The sequence below is a fragment of the Amia ocellicauda genome, chromosome 3 (assembly GCF_036373705.1).
Source record: "Amia ocellicauda isolate fAmiCal2 chromosome 3, fAmiCal2.hap1, whole genome shotgun sequence".
Taxonomy (NCBI): Eukaryota; Metazoa; Chordata; class Actinopteri; order Amiiformes; family Amiidae; genus Amia; species Amia ocellicauda.
This window is the reverse complement of record NC_089852.1, coordinates 37,166,683-37,185,934: the sequence shown is the minus strand read 5'-3', so window position 1 is coordinate 37,185,934 and position 19,252 is coordinate 37,166,683. Positions and strand designations below refer to the sequence as shown.

General features: G+C 36.5%; 1 protein-coding gene across 1 annotated transcript in view; it reads left to right on the top strand.

The window, feature by feature from the left end:
* tmem135 (transmembrane protein 135) overlaps nucleotides 1-19,252 on the top strand; it is a 65,286-nt gene that overhangs the window by 18,114 nt on the left and 27,920 nt on the right. Inside the window, exon 5 of the mRNA XM_066699283.1 lies at nucleotides 8,746-8,811. Within this exon, the coding sequence (XP_066555380.1) occupies nucleotides 8,746-8,811 (66 nt within the window). The remainder of the gene's footprint in view (nucleotides 1-8,745; nucleotides 8,812-19,252) is intronic.

The window sequence follows — 19,252 nt, the reverse complement described above, 5'->3', positions numbered from 1 at the left end:
TTTGGCATTTTGCGAGGTGTGTGTATATGTGTATTTGTGTGTGTGTGTGTGTGTGTGCGCGCGTGTGTATGTGTATATGTGTATATATATATATAGCGATCTCAAGCCTTGCTAGGATCAAACAAACAAATTACTAGTAACAAAAATGGTGTATTATATATATATATATATATAATGTATGTGTATGTATATATATATATATATATATGTGTATGTATGTGTGTGTGTGTGTGTGTGTGTATATATATATATATATATATGTATGTGTTTATATGTATACACACACATGTAGAAAGAGAAATGCATGAACCATTTGTTTCCCCCTGAGACTTGCTTAATAGTAACTCCTGTGAAAGGAGCTGAATGTTGAACCCTTCCTCTTGTGAACTCTTTCTTCCATGAACTTTGGCTAGAGTTGGGGCAGGTCTTTAGCAGCTGAAGGGCATCCCAGTGGGCAGTACTGATGACCTTAATGAGTTCTGTAGGATTTATCCCAAATCCTAGTGTTTAGGATTCACTATGTCAGCATGCATTCAAGTAACTGTGCAGTGACTAAGACCTCTCTAATATTTTGATCATATTCAAGTTTCTTCTGAATATGTGACCTTTTATTTGTTAATTTTCAAGATACGCAATTAAAATCAGTTATCAATCCTTTGGGAGGTTGTATGTCATGCATAAGTACTACAGTTAATTATTAAATCTTTTAGGGCTGCCCCAGTAGAACCAATGTACAAATTAATGTGTAGCACAGAATGTATGCTAATTTTTCATGTGTTTTTACATTTTGTATCCAAAATCTAAACTTTTATTACATTTTATGTGAAGGCTGAATTGGTTTAGTTTTATTGATTTTATTGATTTTTTGATTGATTTCTTTGTTTTAAAAAGCTTCCCTTGTGGAAGTGTTTCGTTAGAATCCGGCATTGACGTTTAGTGGCCTGGTTTTTAAGCCCTGAACTGCAGCACTGCACTGTAAATCAATGTGACATTTAACAACTCCAACACTATCACATGACCAAGTAATGTCGATTTATAGAGCTCAGATAATTAAACCATTGTTCCAGTCTTGTGGGTTAAGAAGGGAGATAATTAATTTAGCATGTCAGTGTACAGGAATGCATTTCTTACTGTTAGACTGGGACTTAATTGCCAAATACAGATTTTTTCTGGATAAAGTGTGCCCTTCTTGTTCTGGTGGAAGTCGCTCCTGTTTTTCTTTGTTAAATCATGTACAACAAAAAGCATTTCAATCATAAGTGGTCTAACATTTTATTATTTTAAGTAAAGGTCTTTCTTTATAGTTAATTAGACTGTTTAATCTAAGTCTTCTAATTATCAATTCTTTTAACTATCTCCATGAGTTACTAGTGTGTTATCTGATGTTTATTGTCTGGTAACCCCACAATTTGTAACTAAAATAACTGTCAAGGTTTAAGATTAGTCAAAAATCTAAAAGTAATCAGTTCTGTGTACCATGAAACCTCAAAAATACCCATTTCCTCATATAAGTTAGTACAAAGGCACATGTTTCACCGCTTATATTGAAATAATTATGACATATGGTTCTAATATACATTTACTTTGAAATGTGGAAATTGTTAGTGTATCATTTGAAACGGCAGCATCAATAAAATAAGAACATGATTGGCACACTGCGAACAAATTATCTATTCATTTGGCAGGCTTCATTAGTCTCTTTCTTGAGTAGCTACTCTAAAGTTAATGTAACAAACAGTATGTTAATAATGACTTTATAGTGACTTTGTATAAATAACTTTCTCTTTGATATTTATCCCATAGTTTTGAACCTCTTTAATAAACACATTACCATTGCACTCTTCGTAAAATTATGAATTTCTCCTGCTAGACCTCTTAGATTGTGTATATTTTTGTGTAGAACTGGCTTTTTTAAAATAAGTCATTAGAGAGGCTGGTACTTCGAGGCACCACTAAATTACAGCTCAGAGGAGAACAAAAACAGCTTAGAATAAATCTGATTGTCCTCAGAATAATTCCCTTAAAGTACTTTTTTTTTGCTTTTTCCAAACGAATTACTTTTTAACTAGTGTAACTGTTTTTGACAAATCATTCTTCACAATAGCAAACTCCAGAGAACAGGGAAAGAACATATAAAACATGTTTGTTGTCATGAAAATATTGAGCAGTGCAGTTGGGTATCATTGAAATTAAGAGGTGAGATTGTTTAGCAGTGTTAACTAAGGCTGAGGTCCAAATTTTATATAGTGTTTAGACTTTCTTCTTCCAAAACAATATCTATTTTATTTTTTTGTAAGGGATTGAGGAAGTATGCACATTTATTTTTCTATACTGAAAGAAAGCTGTCAATTGAGGTTGTCTAGCATGAACTTCCTTACTTTTTCTTTCATATTCAGAGAAGAGGAATTAACTTATTTGTTTTTAGGTGTGTGCAGCCAAGAGTAAGGACAGCTTGCCAATTATTCAGCACAGCAGTCAGCTGCTCTGAGAAAATAATCTACTGCTCGTAATTGGCACACGATTAATTAATGGGTTTAATTAGACAGTTTAACTTTTAAAATCCTGAAATGTTTTAGCTCAGAGTAGGAAACAAAAGTAACAGCATTTGTATTACTTTTACAGTGCAGTTAAAATGTTTTAAGACTAGGTGGATGGAGTGCAGTGTTTAGATATATTGGATAACTAAGCCTATCTGTTTTTGTTTTATACTGGAAAGCAAACGATTTCCCACGAAAACAGGCGAGGCTTCATACGTTACTGAAGAGTGCTTTGAATCCTGGCCTAGTGTTGGAATCTCCTCACTATGTCTGGCATTTACTTTAAAGAGCCTTTTCCTAAATTGAGCAATGGGGGGCTCTTGATGTTTAATAATTTTCTTGTGTAGATTTCGGAAAAGGCTGCTGTATATAAAACGTTCCCTTTATCCCATGTTCAACTAACAGGCACATGAGTCACATTTCTATGTTGTACTTTCAATAGGCAAAATTGATGAATAGTCAGCTAAGATGTGACATTTCTCTGACTTGTTACAACAACTGGAAAATATTTTCTACTTGTGCGAGCAAAGAACTTGATTAACAAGATCTAGACAAGTGCAAATCAAATCCATTCACTTTCATTATTGTGGTTGTTTAAGGGGGTTCTCTTAGAATCGGTTATAATTGTGCCCTGTAGACAGCGAGGGGGAAAAAAAACTCTGGTCCCTATGGTATAAAGAGTGGAATGAGGAGAACTAATGAGCTCTGAATTGTTTACCTTGAGACCTTCTCTGGGGTGGATTCAGGGAAGGGTCTTAGATTTCACATGACTTGTTGTCAAAATCATTCACACACTTCTATTTTTGCAACCCCCCTGTGCTTTCTCATATAGTATCCGAGTCCTGGTGGGAGCATTCACGTGGTCGAGACCTTTGTTCCACGGCTCACTTTTCACGTTGCCATCCACTTTTGAGACATTTTTGGCCGGGTGTGTTTTCAAAGGTGCAGTCTAATCGGCTCTGTGCCTTTCAATGGCAGCTCGTCCATCGGCAGTGCTGCAGTTTGTCTTCCTTCCTAGATTTCTCCCTCGGATCCCATTTTCTTCTGCTTTGAGGCCCCCTTGCATGACACTTTTTATGATATAGGATTAAGAGCAATGTTTTAGAAACCTATCCTCTTGCTTCCTGTGAAAAGCTCTGTTTATAGTTGCTGAACAAAAAAAACAAAAAAAATGTAGAAACTATCCCAAGTGAAAAACAAGAGCTGGACAATGATAGTTGGGTTTTGATAATTGCCCCCAAAACGATTTGTGTGTTTTCAAAGCTGTACAATAATAAACCAGAAGGCTTGTGTTTTATCAGTTTATCAGTAATTAGTACTATTCATTAGTATGTAAGTTATAGTATAACATGTCTTAATATAGTTTGATTCTTAGCCTGGCCCTTTCTTAGAAACATATATATATTTTCAACATTGGGCTCTAGGTTTACTATCTTCATCTCGGACAGTATTTTTTTTTTATTATTCTTAGTTTTCCTGCTTCGCTGAGGTGTCAGCCAAATAAAACAATAAATAGTAATACATATTTGTTGTAGAACAGTTTCCTGTCTGTGGTTTTTTGTAATTTGACCTTGATTCAGTTGAATTCTAGACAGTGGTATTAGAATTGACATTTACAAGTAAGTTTCCAGCTAATGGTCGGCTTGTAACCGCACTAGATAGATAAATACATCTCTCATCAGGGACTGTGTAATCCACGAGAGACTGAAAGTTAGAGCGATGTCTAGACAAAGGGCAGGCACTATAAAATGAATCTGTACAGCAGAGGCTCACAGACTATGCAGCCTAAGGCAGGCGTCCTGTTTCTTATTACTTAATTTAAAAAGTCTGATATAGTTGACAAATTTAATAACAGTATCTGGCTCACAGAATTTAGGTGGAATTATATAAATCTTATACACTTATTAATGCATTTAACAAAGTTAATGAAATCAGTCTGAATCCTATTATTGTGGTACTTTAGAAGCAGGTCTTTTTATAATGTATTAAAATGTAGTGTTTTGTTTTAACATGGGTGTTCTGCTAGAACTGAATCCACAAAACAAAATATCTATTTTTTTCAGCATCTGTTGTTGTTGTTTGTTGTTGTTGTTGTAGTGAAATATTTTATTTTACTATTTCAATATATAGACCTACATGAGGAGTTTAAGCATGTTTCCCTTGATGTATTATGCTTTTACTTCTTTGTAATTAATTTGTATAATTAGATCTAGTGTCGTTAAGTGCATGATCTGTAACCACAGAAAGCATATTAGGATGTTTTCAGTATAACTTTCAGTAAAGAAACAGACCATTCTGATTAAAATGTAATTCTGCTCTTTTCAAGTTTAAGCTTTTAATGTAAATGAACCTTATTTTTATATTTTCTTCAGAGGTCACACTTCATGTTTTAATTAATCACATTAACCAGTACAAATTATTTTAAATTTTTTGGCAGTAAAATGTCTACATTCCTCAGATGGTTCCTAGGCTCTTTGATGAAAGATTATAGTGGGAATGCCTAAACATGACAACATTGAAAATAACCTTGATTTAATTTATTCATATATTTACTTATATTATTACTATTAATAATACTATAATGGATATGTATACATATTACTGTTGATTATCACCAATAATATGCTGTTTTTTATTTTTATTTTTTTTAATAAAATGCTCTTGTTTATAAAGCATGAATTAACCTAAGAAAAGTCAGGGGGAAAAGTAATGGCAGAGTGCAATGTATAAATCACAATTTTTAAGCTCTGTTTGATTCCTCTTCAGCCAACTGAATGTTGAAAGTATTTGGCTCAATTTAAACTTAAGGATCTGTAACAAAAAATAGTTTAAAGCAGCACTGTAACTGTTTAACACCTTACAAATAGCCCAGCAGCACAGAAGAACATTATAACATGGAGAGGAGAGAGTTAACTATAGTTTCTGCCAGAGAGAATGGGTTGACATTTTACCCAGAAGTGTACTTAGGTCTGCAGTCTGACTAGTTTCCTCTGTTTAATCACTTTAGGGAAAATCTTAAATCTTAAATTTGCAGTGAAGTATGTCATTGGGGACATCTCTGGTGCTAAATGACTGTTTTCTGGAGCCGTTTCACGATACATTGCCTTATTTTACGTGATACCTTTCTGTCGATAACAAACAAGTTTCTGTTCTGGCCAGGCAATAAAACACACAGCAGATCATAAATCTCAGAGTGAGCTGGAACATTTCTGACTATTTTCATTGTGCAGCGAGCGCCAATGCATCACAGCATCCCATACTGGGACAGCTTAGTGTAATAAAGGTTTTCTTTTATTGTGCAAAATGAGGCTACCTGACAGTAACACACATTGTAAGTACATAACAAAATAGTTGAACTTCAGATACAAATCTTAAATGGACTTAAGCCTAAGTTCTATCCAGCTTTGTTTTTTTTAACCTGTAAGATAACTTTTTATTTATTACTTTATTCAAACTCATGTGCATACTTTAAACAATTCTAGATATTTGCACAGAGAAATACCATGAACTTCATTCACCCCGTTTTTTGAGATTTTTGTTCTGATTTAATTGGTTCCAAATTGCTAATTTGGATGAAAAAAATTAATTCTAGCCCTAATTAGCGATCTGATTTCCCCCCCCTCCACTTCTGTAGGCCTATTAAAGCTAACAGAGCCCTTAGCCCTTGTTTTGTTGTGTTCTCAATGGCTGCAGGTGGCCCCCTAGCTCTCCCCATGGAAAGGAAGCTGTGCTTGTTGTTCCTAATCTTCTTAGTGACACTGAACAAGCAAGAGTGGAGTTCCTATCAAGCAATCCAAGGTACAAGTCCTTTCACAGGCTGTGAATCTGCCTTGTATCTGAATGTCTTTGACATGTGGTAGGGACCGTATAAGTACCAGTGTATTAAAAAGATCTCTTAGCCAGTGGAGGAGAAAGGAAAGTTACACACCAGTGCCTCTGAATGGAAATAAAGGAAGCTTGTACTGACAGAGAGCTTTATTTGGCTGAAACATCCTTAAAATGGTGGTGGGAAGAACGATGAAAGAACTTAATTATAAGGGACACAAAAGGTTATGCGGTGTTCTTCTGCCCCTTTTTTGTCAGATTGTGTCGGAGAAGTGCATCTCAGAGTTGCTATGGACATTTCCTGGATCACATGCTATGTTTTCTAGCTAGGCTTCTGTTCAAATGATACCAGCCACAAAGGGTTCGCAGTGAAACAAAAGCACTGTAAAGTATTGGTAAACGATAGCCTCTGTGTAGCGTTGGGGTACCAGACCTTGAGCTCAGATGGAGCAGTTTGGATTTGAGGAACACTTCCTTAGGTTTTGGATTTTATCTTTTGTAACGTGATGGTAAACTACAGTCACTAATAACTGAGATAGGGACATAAGTAATCTCCATTTAAACATTTGAATGTAGAAATCAAGTTAAACATCTAACACATCTTGCATTGCCTTTTTTGTTTATATGGTTTTCTTTGTCAAGGTTGTTATTCATTGCACACCATTTTAGCGATCCTTATCCTGCATCCTGGCTGAATTAAAACCAAAAAAAACACCATTTAGTGGAAACTATTTCGGTGCTCCTACACATTGTTAGTGCTCTGGCTGCTTAACAAGCACAAATAAATGCTCTTTAGAGAGAGCAGTTGGCCTCGGGGCAGAGTGGAACCCTGTGGTCCTCTTGTGGCAGAGAGATTGCATCTCAGTGGGCTTTTTTTTGGCTGCATAAACGGCATCCTTCAGCTTTTCTTGTCAGTTATTCGCCACCTTATATTTTATGATAAATCCACATGAATCCAGGGATGCATTAAAGACAATGACCTTCCTATTTTCTGTCACAGGAATGCCTACATTACCATGTATTATGTGTATGACTACAATTTGCGAACTAGGTTTTGTACTGAAGGCAAACAACTCGCACTGTATAATTGTTTGAGTGGTTGTATGTTATGTATCCCAGTGTTGGTACAAAAGAACAACTTTTTCAGTGTGTACATCCAGAACAAGTATTTAAATTAACTATAGATCATAATTGTGTATTGTGGTACATAGATTTAAATGAATTTGCTACAAGTTTAATTGTACAGCATTCTATCCAATCTTAGATTAATCCTTTTAAATTGCAAATGTCCTGGGAAAATATTTTGTATCCCGTGGTGCTACTGTTTTCAACCCAGTACCATTTCAAAACAACTTCTCACAGACATTTAATTCAACTGGACAGGTTTGACATGGGTCAGTGATGTTTGATCTCATGATGCCTACAGATTTAGAAAGTTCCTAATTTCTAGACAGTTTAGCAGAAAATACAGACACGCTGAAGTGTTTCTTAAAGCCAGCATTGGCTACCAGGTACACTGAACCGAGTTTCTGGTGTTTTACTTTTACTCTGTGGGAATGTGCCTTTTGCACAGATTGCCATTTTGTGCTGCTGGGGTCACTCCAAACTGTTTACTATTCAAATGTATTACAAACTATGTTTTATGTAGTTGGTATGTTTTGTCATAGACATTTTCTTCAGTTTATTACACTAATGTAGACGATAGCTCTGTGTTCAAACGTTCAAAGTTTTGTTAGCCTGTCAGGTTTTCCAAGGCAGTTCTGAACCTTGAAATATAAGTCTTGGTGATGTCACCAGTGATGCTTTCTGGACCTTCAAAGTGACCCTTCACTTTGTGCTGGAAACTCAAAACCGACAGTTATTGTAGAGCTTTGAGCAACTCTGAAGCACATAAGAATATCTATTAATAATCAATCATTTTATGGAAATATTTGTGCATAGGGCTAGACCAAAGACTTTGAACCACCTGCAAATTGCAAATTAAGAAGTTGTACCATTGTGTTTTTATTTATAAAAGTATGAAGTGGCTTCTAACAATACATTAAATTGTGATACCGTACAGGTTTGTACTTTGCGGTTCGCAGGTAAGTCAAAGTTCTGAGGCCTATACGGATGAAGACATTGATCCCTTTTTAGGGCGGTTTTACCGTTATCATGTTATCTGAATTGGAAGGTCACATAAGATGTCAAAGGATGGATATCAAGTTTTTGAGCACCATTTTGAATTAGCTTAGCGGTGTATTTTAACTTGAATTCCTTAATTATTGATTATTCTTCATTGACTCTTTAATATTATGTAAAAACCCGCCTTTAAATAAACATTGCACTTAATTTTAAGAATGTACATTTATCAACATGTGTGGCATTTCTTCTTTTGTTCTAGGCCACAGAGACCATCTTCAGAATGGGTGTGGCGAGGGGAGCCATTAAACCGATCAAGCACGGAGAGGTAAGGCTCAGAGCTCGGTTAACACTTCAGCCATTCCCATTAACAAAACTGTTGCAGGAGAGAACTAGCAAGTCTTTGTTGTCAACTGACTGAGAATTTGTCAGAAGTGTGATTGAGGGTGTTTAAAAGAAAGAAAAGAATGGAAAGAAGAATGGAACAAACAGAATGAAAAGAAAAGAGAAAGCAGAAAGGAATTAAGCCACTGATATCATAACATTGTCTGTAGCTTGTAAAACAAAGTATTTTACAAATGGCTTAAACACTCAGATTCTTAAGAAGACTGTTTTGTATAATGTGATTTTTTTCCTAGTAATCAACCTTATAATTTTGCACTAAGTACATTTAGATGTTAGTAGGTTCTTATTACATTAATCTGAGAATGCATTATTGTATTGCTTATCTGGAGCTTGTTTGTTTTCACTTTTTAAATCTAATGTAAATATCAATCGGTCAGAATTATCCTGTACAATATAATTAGTCTACATTTCGACACAATAATAGTGTAAGCGCGTGTGTATGTATGTTCTATGATATTTCTTGTCCAGAGCCACTTACAATTGTTACAATATATATTGCATTATTTTTGCATATAATTACTCATTTATACAGCTGGGTTTTACTGGAGCAATCTCGGTACAGTGCCTTGCTCAAAGGTACAGCAGTGTCCCCCACCTGGGAATGAACCCACAACCCTCCACTTAGGAGTCCAGAACCTAAACCACTTCTCCACAGGGCCTATAACTTTGCAGACCAATTGTTTTTCTCTCCTTGTTGTTGCGGTGGCATTCTAGTGGGGTTAGTTATGGACGTGTTAATATGAAAGACGTACGGAAACAGCACAAGCTAGTACAGTATTAGGATCGGGTGGCAGTCCGCTTTGTTAATGGGTAAGGAATGGTGTGAACAGTCATTTTGTTGGTATCATATATCCAGTGTGGAACTGCTCAGTCCTTCCCTGTCATGACTTCTTTAGTCAGCATTTGTTTGGAAGGCCCTAAAAATCACATTATCTTTTTTCAAAATGTAACTCAGAATTTGTGTAATTTTCCTCATGAGCTGAGAGTAATTGACATCAACTTCAATGCATAACATATACAAATGTGTTCAAAGACCATGATAAGGTATAATTGTTTTTGTATTTTTGTACATAACCTTTAACGATACTTCCCAAATTCAGTCTGCTGACAAGTGGTCACGTTTTTTTTTTTTCCTGAATCTTAGAAAGATTTAATCGCCCACAATGGAGCGCTGATTAAACTGACATTTATTTTTCTTGGATTTATATTCTGTAGTAATAAAGTGAGTTAATGTATTCGTTTATTAATGGTTTAGCATTACAAACTAAGTGGAGATATTTAATATATTCAAGCTTTGGAAGGATAAAGAGAAAAATCTGTATTTAGTTTGTGAAGATGAATATTTAGATCATACTTTATGTTAACAATACATTACTCTAGTGGTTTAAGGAATACTTTTTATAAGGCCTTGTCTGAGTGCTTGAGTTCTTTTAATTGTAAGTGTATGCATACAAATTGCATTGTGTAATTCAGTGGATAGAATAATATATTAAATGCATTATATTAACTCTTGTTTTGACTAATGTTTAATTATAATTATACATTTTTTTAATATAAAATGTGATATCTAAGGCAATTTTTTTCCTTTTTCAGAAAATTGCTTTTTCAGTGTAGAAAAATACAGTGAACAATTACAAGTGAACAAGTAATATGGCTGTTTGACAAAACCTCTGGCAAAAATGTAAACAGAGAAAATTAGTGGCTTTGAACCTCCTTCTAGACTCTTAAAAACACCAACAACTACAGACCTGGGAAAGCTGCTAACTATGTCCAGTTACAGAAATAATTACTTCAAGTAGGTTGTTAAAAGCTCTGGTGAAGCGGAAACTGTAGGAGCCTGCAGCCACGGAGGACATGGAGGTGTGTGCTGCCATCGTCCCTGTCTGAACTGTGAACACTTGATCCTTTTTGTCATATATAGGAGTAGATAAAGCTTGTAGGAAAATACTCTGCAATCTAAATTTCAGGCCATAACTGGAAATCCAAAGATTTATTTATTTCCCACCACTTTGTGTGAGTTTCATTGAAGCAGAAACCACAGATAATGCTGTTGGTTTTGAGTGATAGTCGCTGATCCTTCAGAATCACTGTGATTAGATTACAAGTCAGAGGAAAGGCTTTTAAACACTTTTTTTCCTACTATACAAACAAGGTAAACTTTTTCAGCTGTGCTAGCCAGCCTTGCTCTTTGTGTAAACAGCTTGGGACAATTTTTCATTCTGTCAGCCTCTTTGTTTGTTTTTGCGACACCCACTTTTCTCCCTTCTTAATCTCTGTTGACTTCTTCTGCTGGTTCGAATGGCTAATTTATGAGGTAGTGGACAAAGATACAAGGGTCCTGTTTTTGTAAGATATTTTGTTAATCAATATATCAAAGTTTGGAATATGTTTTACTCAACATGGTTTGTGTTTATTATTTTAAATGCGCATTTTCCATGCCTAAAGAGTAAGTAATCTTTGTTTTCAGATGAATCCCAGATTAGCAGGCGATTTAAAAATACACTGCAGTTTAAAACCTGCAATAGATCATCTACTTCCAGTATGTATGGAAACCTTTTCTATGGTCTACTCACACAATTAAGAAATCTGTTTTCCAGTTTTAGCAAAAATCCACAGTGGGACCTCAGGGAAAATTATATATTTTATTTGTCATTTTGATATTGTTTTTCAGTCAGTATCAACAATATTGAGCTTTTATTTCATTCCACATTCTTGGCTCCTTGCTGATGCTGGCATGTAATAAGTGTCCTATAAATAAAAACCATCCAGCCCTTCAGCTCTTTTTTTTGTCTTTCCCAAAGAGCTCTTAACCGTAAAGTGAGCAAGAGATAATATTTTTTTCCCTGAGAACTGTCTTGCAGGAGAAAGTAATAAAGTATTCCCCCAGTAGATCTCTTAAAGGTTCCAGACCTCACAATCCCAGTCCAAAATGGCAAAATGGCTTAACAGGAACCTGATGAGTTTTACCTGACCATTTAGTCTTGTGTTGTGAAACTTGCCATTACTTGTCCTGCTCTGTAAATAATTACATCGGTCTAGATTAACTGATCAGCGTGAAGTGGAGTCTGTTTCAGTTCCTGCACAAATATCCTTATCTTAAGAGATACCTTTACTTAAAGTTGCTCCAACACCCAGGTCACACCGATGGACTAAAAATGGCAGCCTGTTTAACTGGGAAATGCTGCTAATATAGAAGCTTTGTGGACAAACTATAATTTGAACTGACTCTGTGTATTCGGATAACCATCCAGCCACTTATTAACTATCTGTCAAACTGAAATCACAGCACTTTGTAGTTCTTGAAGTTTTGTCATAATAATAATGTGTGATCAGGTTCCTCTGCCATTGCGTATGTTTTCTACCGTATTTCTCGCTCAATCACATTTTGATTGGCCCACATTCAAGCAGAGAAAAACTTCCATCTTCGCTCATGGTTTTGCTACACTATACTGGATATCCAGTCTCGGTCTGTAGCTGCTGTGGGTGCAGTGCTGGGCTGGGTGTGTCTGAGCAGTCACAGTTTGTGCTGTACTCCCTCATTGGCCTCGCATTGAACTGAACTAAAGCAGGGTTATCAGGGTCTGCTTAGTGCTTTCCTGTGGAAAAAATATATAATAAAGGTCCTGTTCTCATTTTGTATAGTTCTAATCTGGAGAAATTAGCTGCAATTTTCTCTTGAATATGTTTAGCTGATTAGAATACAGTAAATGCATTTCTTCTGTGCAGCTGTTTATATTAGTCTCGAGTTGACCTTTGGCTTTCCTATACAGTGTCCCCTCTATATGTCAACCAGTACACATTCACACATGCCATTCATGTTTCCCAGGGAGCATGAGAAAATGTCAGCACTACTATCCTACTCCAAGTACAATTATATGCATTAGCTTCGTTTAAAAACATTTGGGGTGCTTTTTTCTTAGAGGTTGAGAGGGCACTGTGAAAAGGTCCCAGTCCCCAAACGAGGCTCTGTTTCAATTACTGTCATTTTTGGGTAACGTTTCTTTCCTGTGCTCTGAGCCTGAGGTGCTGCCAGGAATATTTACTCCAGAGAGGTGCACTAGAAAAGAACCGGTGATGTGATACCGGACTTGTCTTCTTTCTCTTGTGTTAAAAATACAAAGAATGCCATTCTTGGGAGAAATGATCAGATAATCTTATTCAGACTTTTCAGAGTGGCTTCTCCAGTTTCAAACACTCAGTGTTTCAATATCCTTTCATGCTTTTTCTGTTCTGTACAGTCTTTAAGGGACCTGCCTGCAAATAATGTGTTTACACAGAGGAGTTACTCACGTTTGTATATACTGTGACTTGAAACTGAGGAGTGCTATCTCTAATTTATCAGTGGCAGATTAGGTTACTGCTTCAGTTCATTTGACAGCATAGAATGGGGTGCACCTATGAAAGATATAAAAAAGATATAAAGAGCAGGTGGAAAATTGACTTGTTTGTTTTTGACATGATGGCTGTGCACTACTAGCATTTTAATAACTTATTTATAAAAAATGTCTTTATATTGTACAAAGATGACACTGACACCAGTTTTCATCTGTGCTGTAACACATGAATTCAGTCATGGGACATGTGCAGCCATTAAGCAACCATAAAAAAATAAAAAAGCATTTGGTGCTCAATCAATGAGTATATGTGAATGTGTCAAACCTCTGTGAGGATGATCCTGTAGATGTATTACTCATTTTATTCCTTACTTTTCCAGCCCCCTTAATTGGTCTTTTTGAGGATAAAACAACTGCATTTTTATGAAAGTTTGATGTATTCAATTGTATCATCACCCGTGAAGAATATACGGTCATTACTATAATTGTATCACATGGAAAGCTGTGACTGTGCTGATGTAGAGTAGTAGCATTTAAGGTCTACTTGATTAATACCGTTTTATGCTAAAACTGATTGTAACTGCTGAATACATTTGCTAGCAAGACTTTAAATGGTTTCCAGCATCAGAAAATGAAATTATACTTTCCACTTCCAGCTGTTCTGGCTCCTGCTGACGACGCAACCTGCCAGGTCAGAGCCGACCATGTAATGACTGTTGTATGATTTGCAGCACAATTGCTTAATCAAAGTTGGCCAGTCTAGGCAGGATGTCATTATATGGCTGTATTTTTAGTTTCGCTGGCTTGAATGTAAAGCAAACCTTAATTCTAGTTGATACAAGAGTAAACTGCTTAAAGCTGACCGACTGGTTGTTAATGTACTTTTGGCGGCGGGCAAAGTCCCCGAAATAGTTTGACCATGGGATCCGCAGAATATGAATAAATATGAACATGAAAGACAGCTGGGGCCCTATTACTGTCACTTCTCTCTAAATTTAGGGACCATCTGGTTTAATTCTTTACCTTTTATATCAGCAGGGGTTCCATATTTTTCCATGCTGTCCCATGCAATCCGAGACATGGATGCACCATTTACATTAGAGCTGATCTCAAATCATAGGTCCCAAAAGCAGATTTTTAGCGTTCTTTATTTTGTGAATGATTGTGTAACTGGATTTATGGCATGATGAATCCTGGCTATTACCTTGCTATAAGGTTATTTTCTGTAGTTTATTGTACACAGTGGTATGATCTGAGCCAAAAGTAGTGAAATCTGTTATGCTGTTTAAATTGTCACAGACCAAAGATGAAAGAACTTCATTCCACTGCATCATATAATTGTTGGTATTGGTAATAAGGCTGTGTATGTCTTTTGTTTTTTTTCTTTGATTAATCATAATTGCATTTTAATATTTTATGTGTATAATTAGTTTGTTGAAGGCCACTTGTAAGCCAAATGTATTTTTTTATTTTGTGTTTGTGTGCTTAACAGAATCCAATATATTTGTTTATATATAAGTATGTAGCTTAGATATAACTGTAAACAGAATCATAAAACCATGACATCGAGCGGCCATTATCACTGCATGAAAATAGGGTTTTTCTCAAGCTAGCAGTGTCGTGATGAAGACTCCAGTTGCAGCCAGTTTTATATGACCGGTTAACTGGCAGACGTTCTGAAGAGAAGGAAAAAATAAGTTAATGCTAATATAGTGACAGATTACCAGACTAAAACTGCAATTGTAAATGATTTCCCCCCCTGTTTGTTGCCTAAATACCTTGAAAGTCAGATTGGTTCACTCTAATCTGTGACATACATCTAATTTTAAAACAAGCCCAGGCGATGTGAACAAATTAATGTGCTGTTTGTTTATTTAAATACAGTTCTAGGTAAGTCATAAAAGTCCTTAGTTACCATAAACTGTGTTTTCAATTTTTAATTTTATATCTTACTTTTTATTTCTATGTGTCTGAGTGACAGAGTAAACAGTGCATTTTTGAGCTTTTAATCCCTAACAAATTGTACCCAGCTGGATCTAATAGCACACTTGAATTACGAGATAAAATCAGACTTTCTTTATACATCTGATATTAATTAAGCTGGCGGCTCATTGGACGTCTAATCGTCAGAATTTTACATTAACCCATTGGAGGTCCCCTGTACCTCTTTAGCTTTTGTTTCTTTCTTCCATTTCTTCTTGATGTGAAGTGTAAACTGTAAACTGTAGCTCAGTCATATATCTGACGTAGCGTTTTGTTTGAACTATTACTTGAGAAGATGAACACTACATTGGCCATAATTCAGTTTCAATTTAAAACTTCAATTTTTTCAAAGAAGTCACAAAAAATAAAAAAAATATAAAACATGTATGTAATATGACTCAATTGTACAGATAGCATGCATGATTCTAGTCTGGCTGCTTTGTCACAAGTGATCAGAGGTGGAGAGGTTAAGAGAAGATGTGAGCTCATTCATTAGAAGACCACCCCAGCTTGATTGTACTCTGCCCTGGGGTAACTTTTAAATAGCTAGTTTCCGGACAGTGTAGGTGTCGTTTATGGTGTGATAGAATTAGATCAAATGAAGTCACAACTGAAACTGTATTTTTTAGTGGTAGAAAAAAAAAATCTTCCCACCAAAGACCATGTTTTCTTATAAACTTGTAAGAATCATTTGTGTTTCTGAATGGGAGAGTGTGTGTGTATGTATGTGTGTGTGTGTGTGTGTGTGTGTGTATGTATACACACACACACACACACACACACACACACACACACATATACAGCTCTGGAAAACATTAAGAGACCACTGCAAAATTATTAGTTTCTCTGGTTTTACTATTCATAGATATGTGTTTGGGTAAAATCAACAAGGTGCTGAAAGCATTCTTTAGAAATGTTGGCCCATATTGATAGGATAGCATCTTGCAGTTGATGGAGATTTGTGGGATGCACATCCAGGGCACGAAGCTCCTGTTCCACCACATCCCAAAGATGCTCTATTGGGTTGAGATCTGGTGACTGTGGCATTTAAACGATGCCCAATTGCCACTAAGGGGCCTAAAGTGTGCCAAGAAAACATCCCCCACACCATTACACCACCACCACCAGCCTGCACAGTGGTAACAAGGCATGATGGATCCATGTTCTCATTCTGTTTACGCCAAATTCTGACTCTACCATCTGAATGTCTCAACAGAAATCGAGACTCATCAGACCAGGCAACATTTTTCCAGTCTTCAACTGTCCAATTTTGGTGAGCTTGTGCAAATTGTAGCCTCTTTTTCCTATTTGTAGTGGAGATGAGTGGTACCCGGTGGGGTCTTCTGCTGTTGTAGCCCATCCGCCTCAAGGTTGTACGTGTTGTGGCTTCACAAATGCTTTGCTGCATACCTCGGTTGTAACGAGTGGTTATTTCAGTCAAAGTTGCTCTTCTATCAGCTTGAATCAGTCGGCCCATTCTCCTCTGACCTCTAGCATCAACAAGGCATTTTCGCCCACAGGACTGCCGCATACTGGATGTTTTTCCCTTTTCACACCATTCTTTGTAAACCCTAGAAACGGTTGTGTGTGAAAATCCCAGTAACTGAGCAGATTGTGAAATACTCAGACCGGCCCGTCTGGCACCAACAACCATGCCACGCTCAAAATTGCTTAAATCACCTTTCTTTCCCATTCAGACATTCAGTTTGGAGTTCAGGAGATTGTTTTGACCAGGACCACACCCCTAAATGCATTGAAGCAACTGCCATGTGATTGGTTGGTTAGATAATTGCATTAATGAGAAATTGAACAGGTGTTCCTAATAATCCTTTAGGTGAGTGTGTGTGTATATATATATATATATATATATATATATATATATACCTGTGTATGTTGTATGGAAAACACATTCCAGACTCATAGATAACTTATATCGTCACAGACGATACAACCTTGTGTTTAGGTGAAGTTTAGACAATGTGTAAATACAGAAACAGCAGCTCTTTGTTATAGTGGCAGAGCTTGCAACATCCTTCAAAGGGCAAACATTGTGAAACGATAAAGGAGGGCTTGAAAACCCTATTAAATGTCATTGGTAACTAGGTGCTCTTCATGTGTCTGTTGAAGAGCGTTTATTAAGTAATCTTTCCATCTGTAGTGCCCTTAAGCGAGCAGAACTTAAAGAGGGAGTAGATGTTATCTTTCCAGTGATAGTTATATCATCTTCCTAAATGACTAAAATTATGTTTTATGTTTTTATTTGGTACTCTTGAGAGTGTAGGGGCAAAGAAAGACACTTCATGGATTGTGATACATTGCATCACTTATTTTGAAATGTCTCGAGTGTCATTAGCTGTGTGGCGGTTTTCTGATTCTATCAAGAACACATGGGTACCAGGGAGGGACAGGTCCCAGCCTGGTTTACCTGCAGTGGCATGGGGTTCAAGGGGTCATCATGAGGCTGATGGATAGCCCCTGGCTAGGAGGTAATGAGGGTGAAAGTAACCTTTATTTTATCCTGCTGTGGCCAACTCTGTGTTTGTTGACAGAGGCAGGCAGGGTCAGGGTTATCTGAGAGGACAGCCTCCCCGCCCCCCACCACCTCCCCCACCATCTCCCTCAGTTGGGCAGCAGCTATGTTTAGCGCACAGGCCGAATGGAGAAATGCCTCTGCCCGACCGCGCTCTGTGCCTGTTCAAGTGTTGGAAGTGTCATCTTCAGGTTGAAGTGGTGTTGTGTTAAGACAGCGACTGTTGGACATAGTTTTGCTCTTTGTTCAATTACAGTATTATTTTAGGATGTATGTGTAGCTCTTAAGCACCTCACTGCTAAAGAAAACAGCATAGACAGCACAGCAATTTCAACCCATTCCCTTAAACCTCTGTATGAAAAATACATTTTGTGAAGCAGTGGGCTGTTCTGATGCACTGTTACCATAATAGCTCTCATTTAAAATATTTAATTTGTTTGCAGTACCAGACGATTTAGCAATTCAGAATGGGCCCTTGCCTAGTCTCAGAGAGTGCGTGCCTTCAACAGTTTTTCAATATGCACATGAAATGGGAATGTGGGGCGAAGCTAAGTTTACAGGAAGGTCTTTACAGCACTGGTAGGAAGTGAGTCTTAAATGCAATTGCGCACAAAATGATTGGGTTATTCAGAGCTTCCTGTCCGCTGATGAAAGACAATGTGTTTTACTGAAAACATTGCTGTGGAAACCCCAAGGCATCGTTTAGACCAACCTGCTTTACTGCTTGAGCTGAAACATTCCTAATTATTCCTAATCTGTCTGTAAAACACATTTAGTTTCTTTATTACATCAGAATATGGCTATTTGCTTATAAAAAGGGGGTTAATTACATTAAAATATACCCATTTGTGAATGTGTGTTGTACTAGAAGTACTACTTTGAGATTCTCGTTATACAATTATTTATTGGTGAGAATACTGATGTGCCGTTAATGATTAGAAATCAAAACTTCTTAATGGTTTATAAATAGATTGTAATATAGGTGTTAGTTCTGTATAAGTGGATGTGTTAATTGCCATAGATTTGTAATTAGATAAAATAGATTCACCATAAATGGACCCTTTAAAGATTACAAGTACGGTTTAATTTCTTGATCTCTTTCATGTAATATTTTAAGATGCATGCCAGATTAAAACAAAAAAAACATGCATGATTTCTTTGTTCCTTATTTACTGTTCTTACTTCCAGTTCTGCTGCCTCCATTTCTATTATGTTTAAGTAAGTACCATTTATGTATGGTTTAACTAGACAAGTATCTTATCCCTTTATTAAAACAGGATGAAGTTTTTCATATGTAAATTAATATAATTTGTGTCTCTGGTCCTGTTATGAAGCCATGATCAAAGTTATGTGAGAAGAATGCCCGTCAGCACAAGTATATTTCTGCTGCCATACAGGTGTCTAATAAACTGTTGTTTAATAACTGTGTGTTTCACAGACCTTTTTTGCACATTGTCGGACTGCACCAGCCTTATGAAGAGTTTAGCTAGCGTTTTACAGTTTTTTTTTAAATCAAT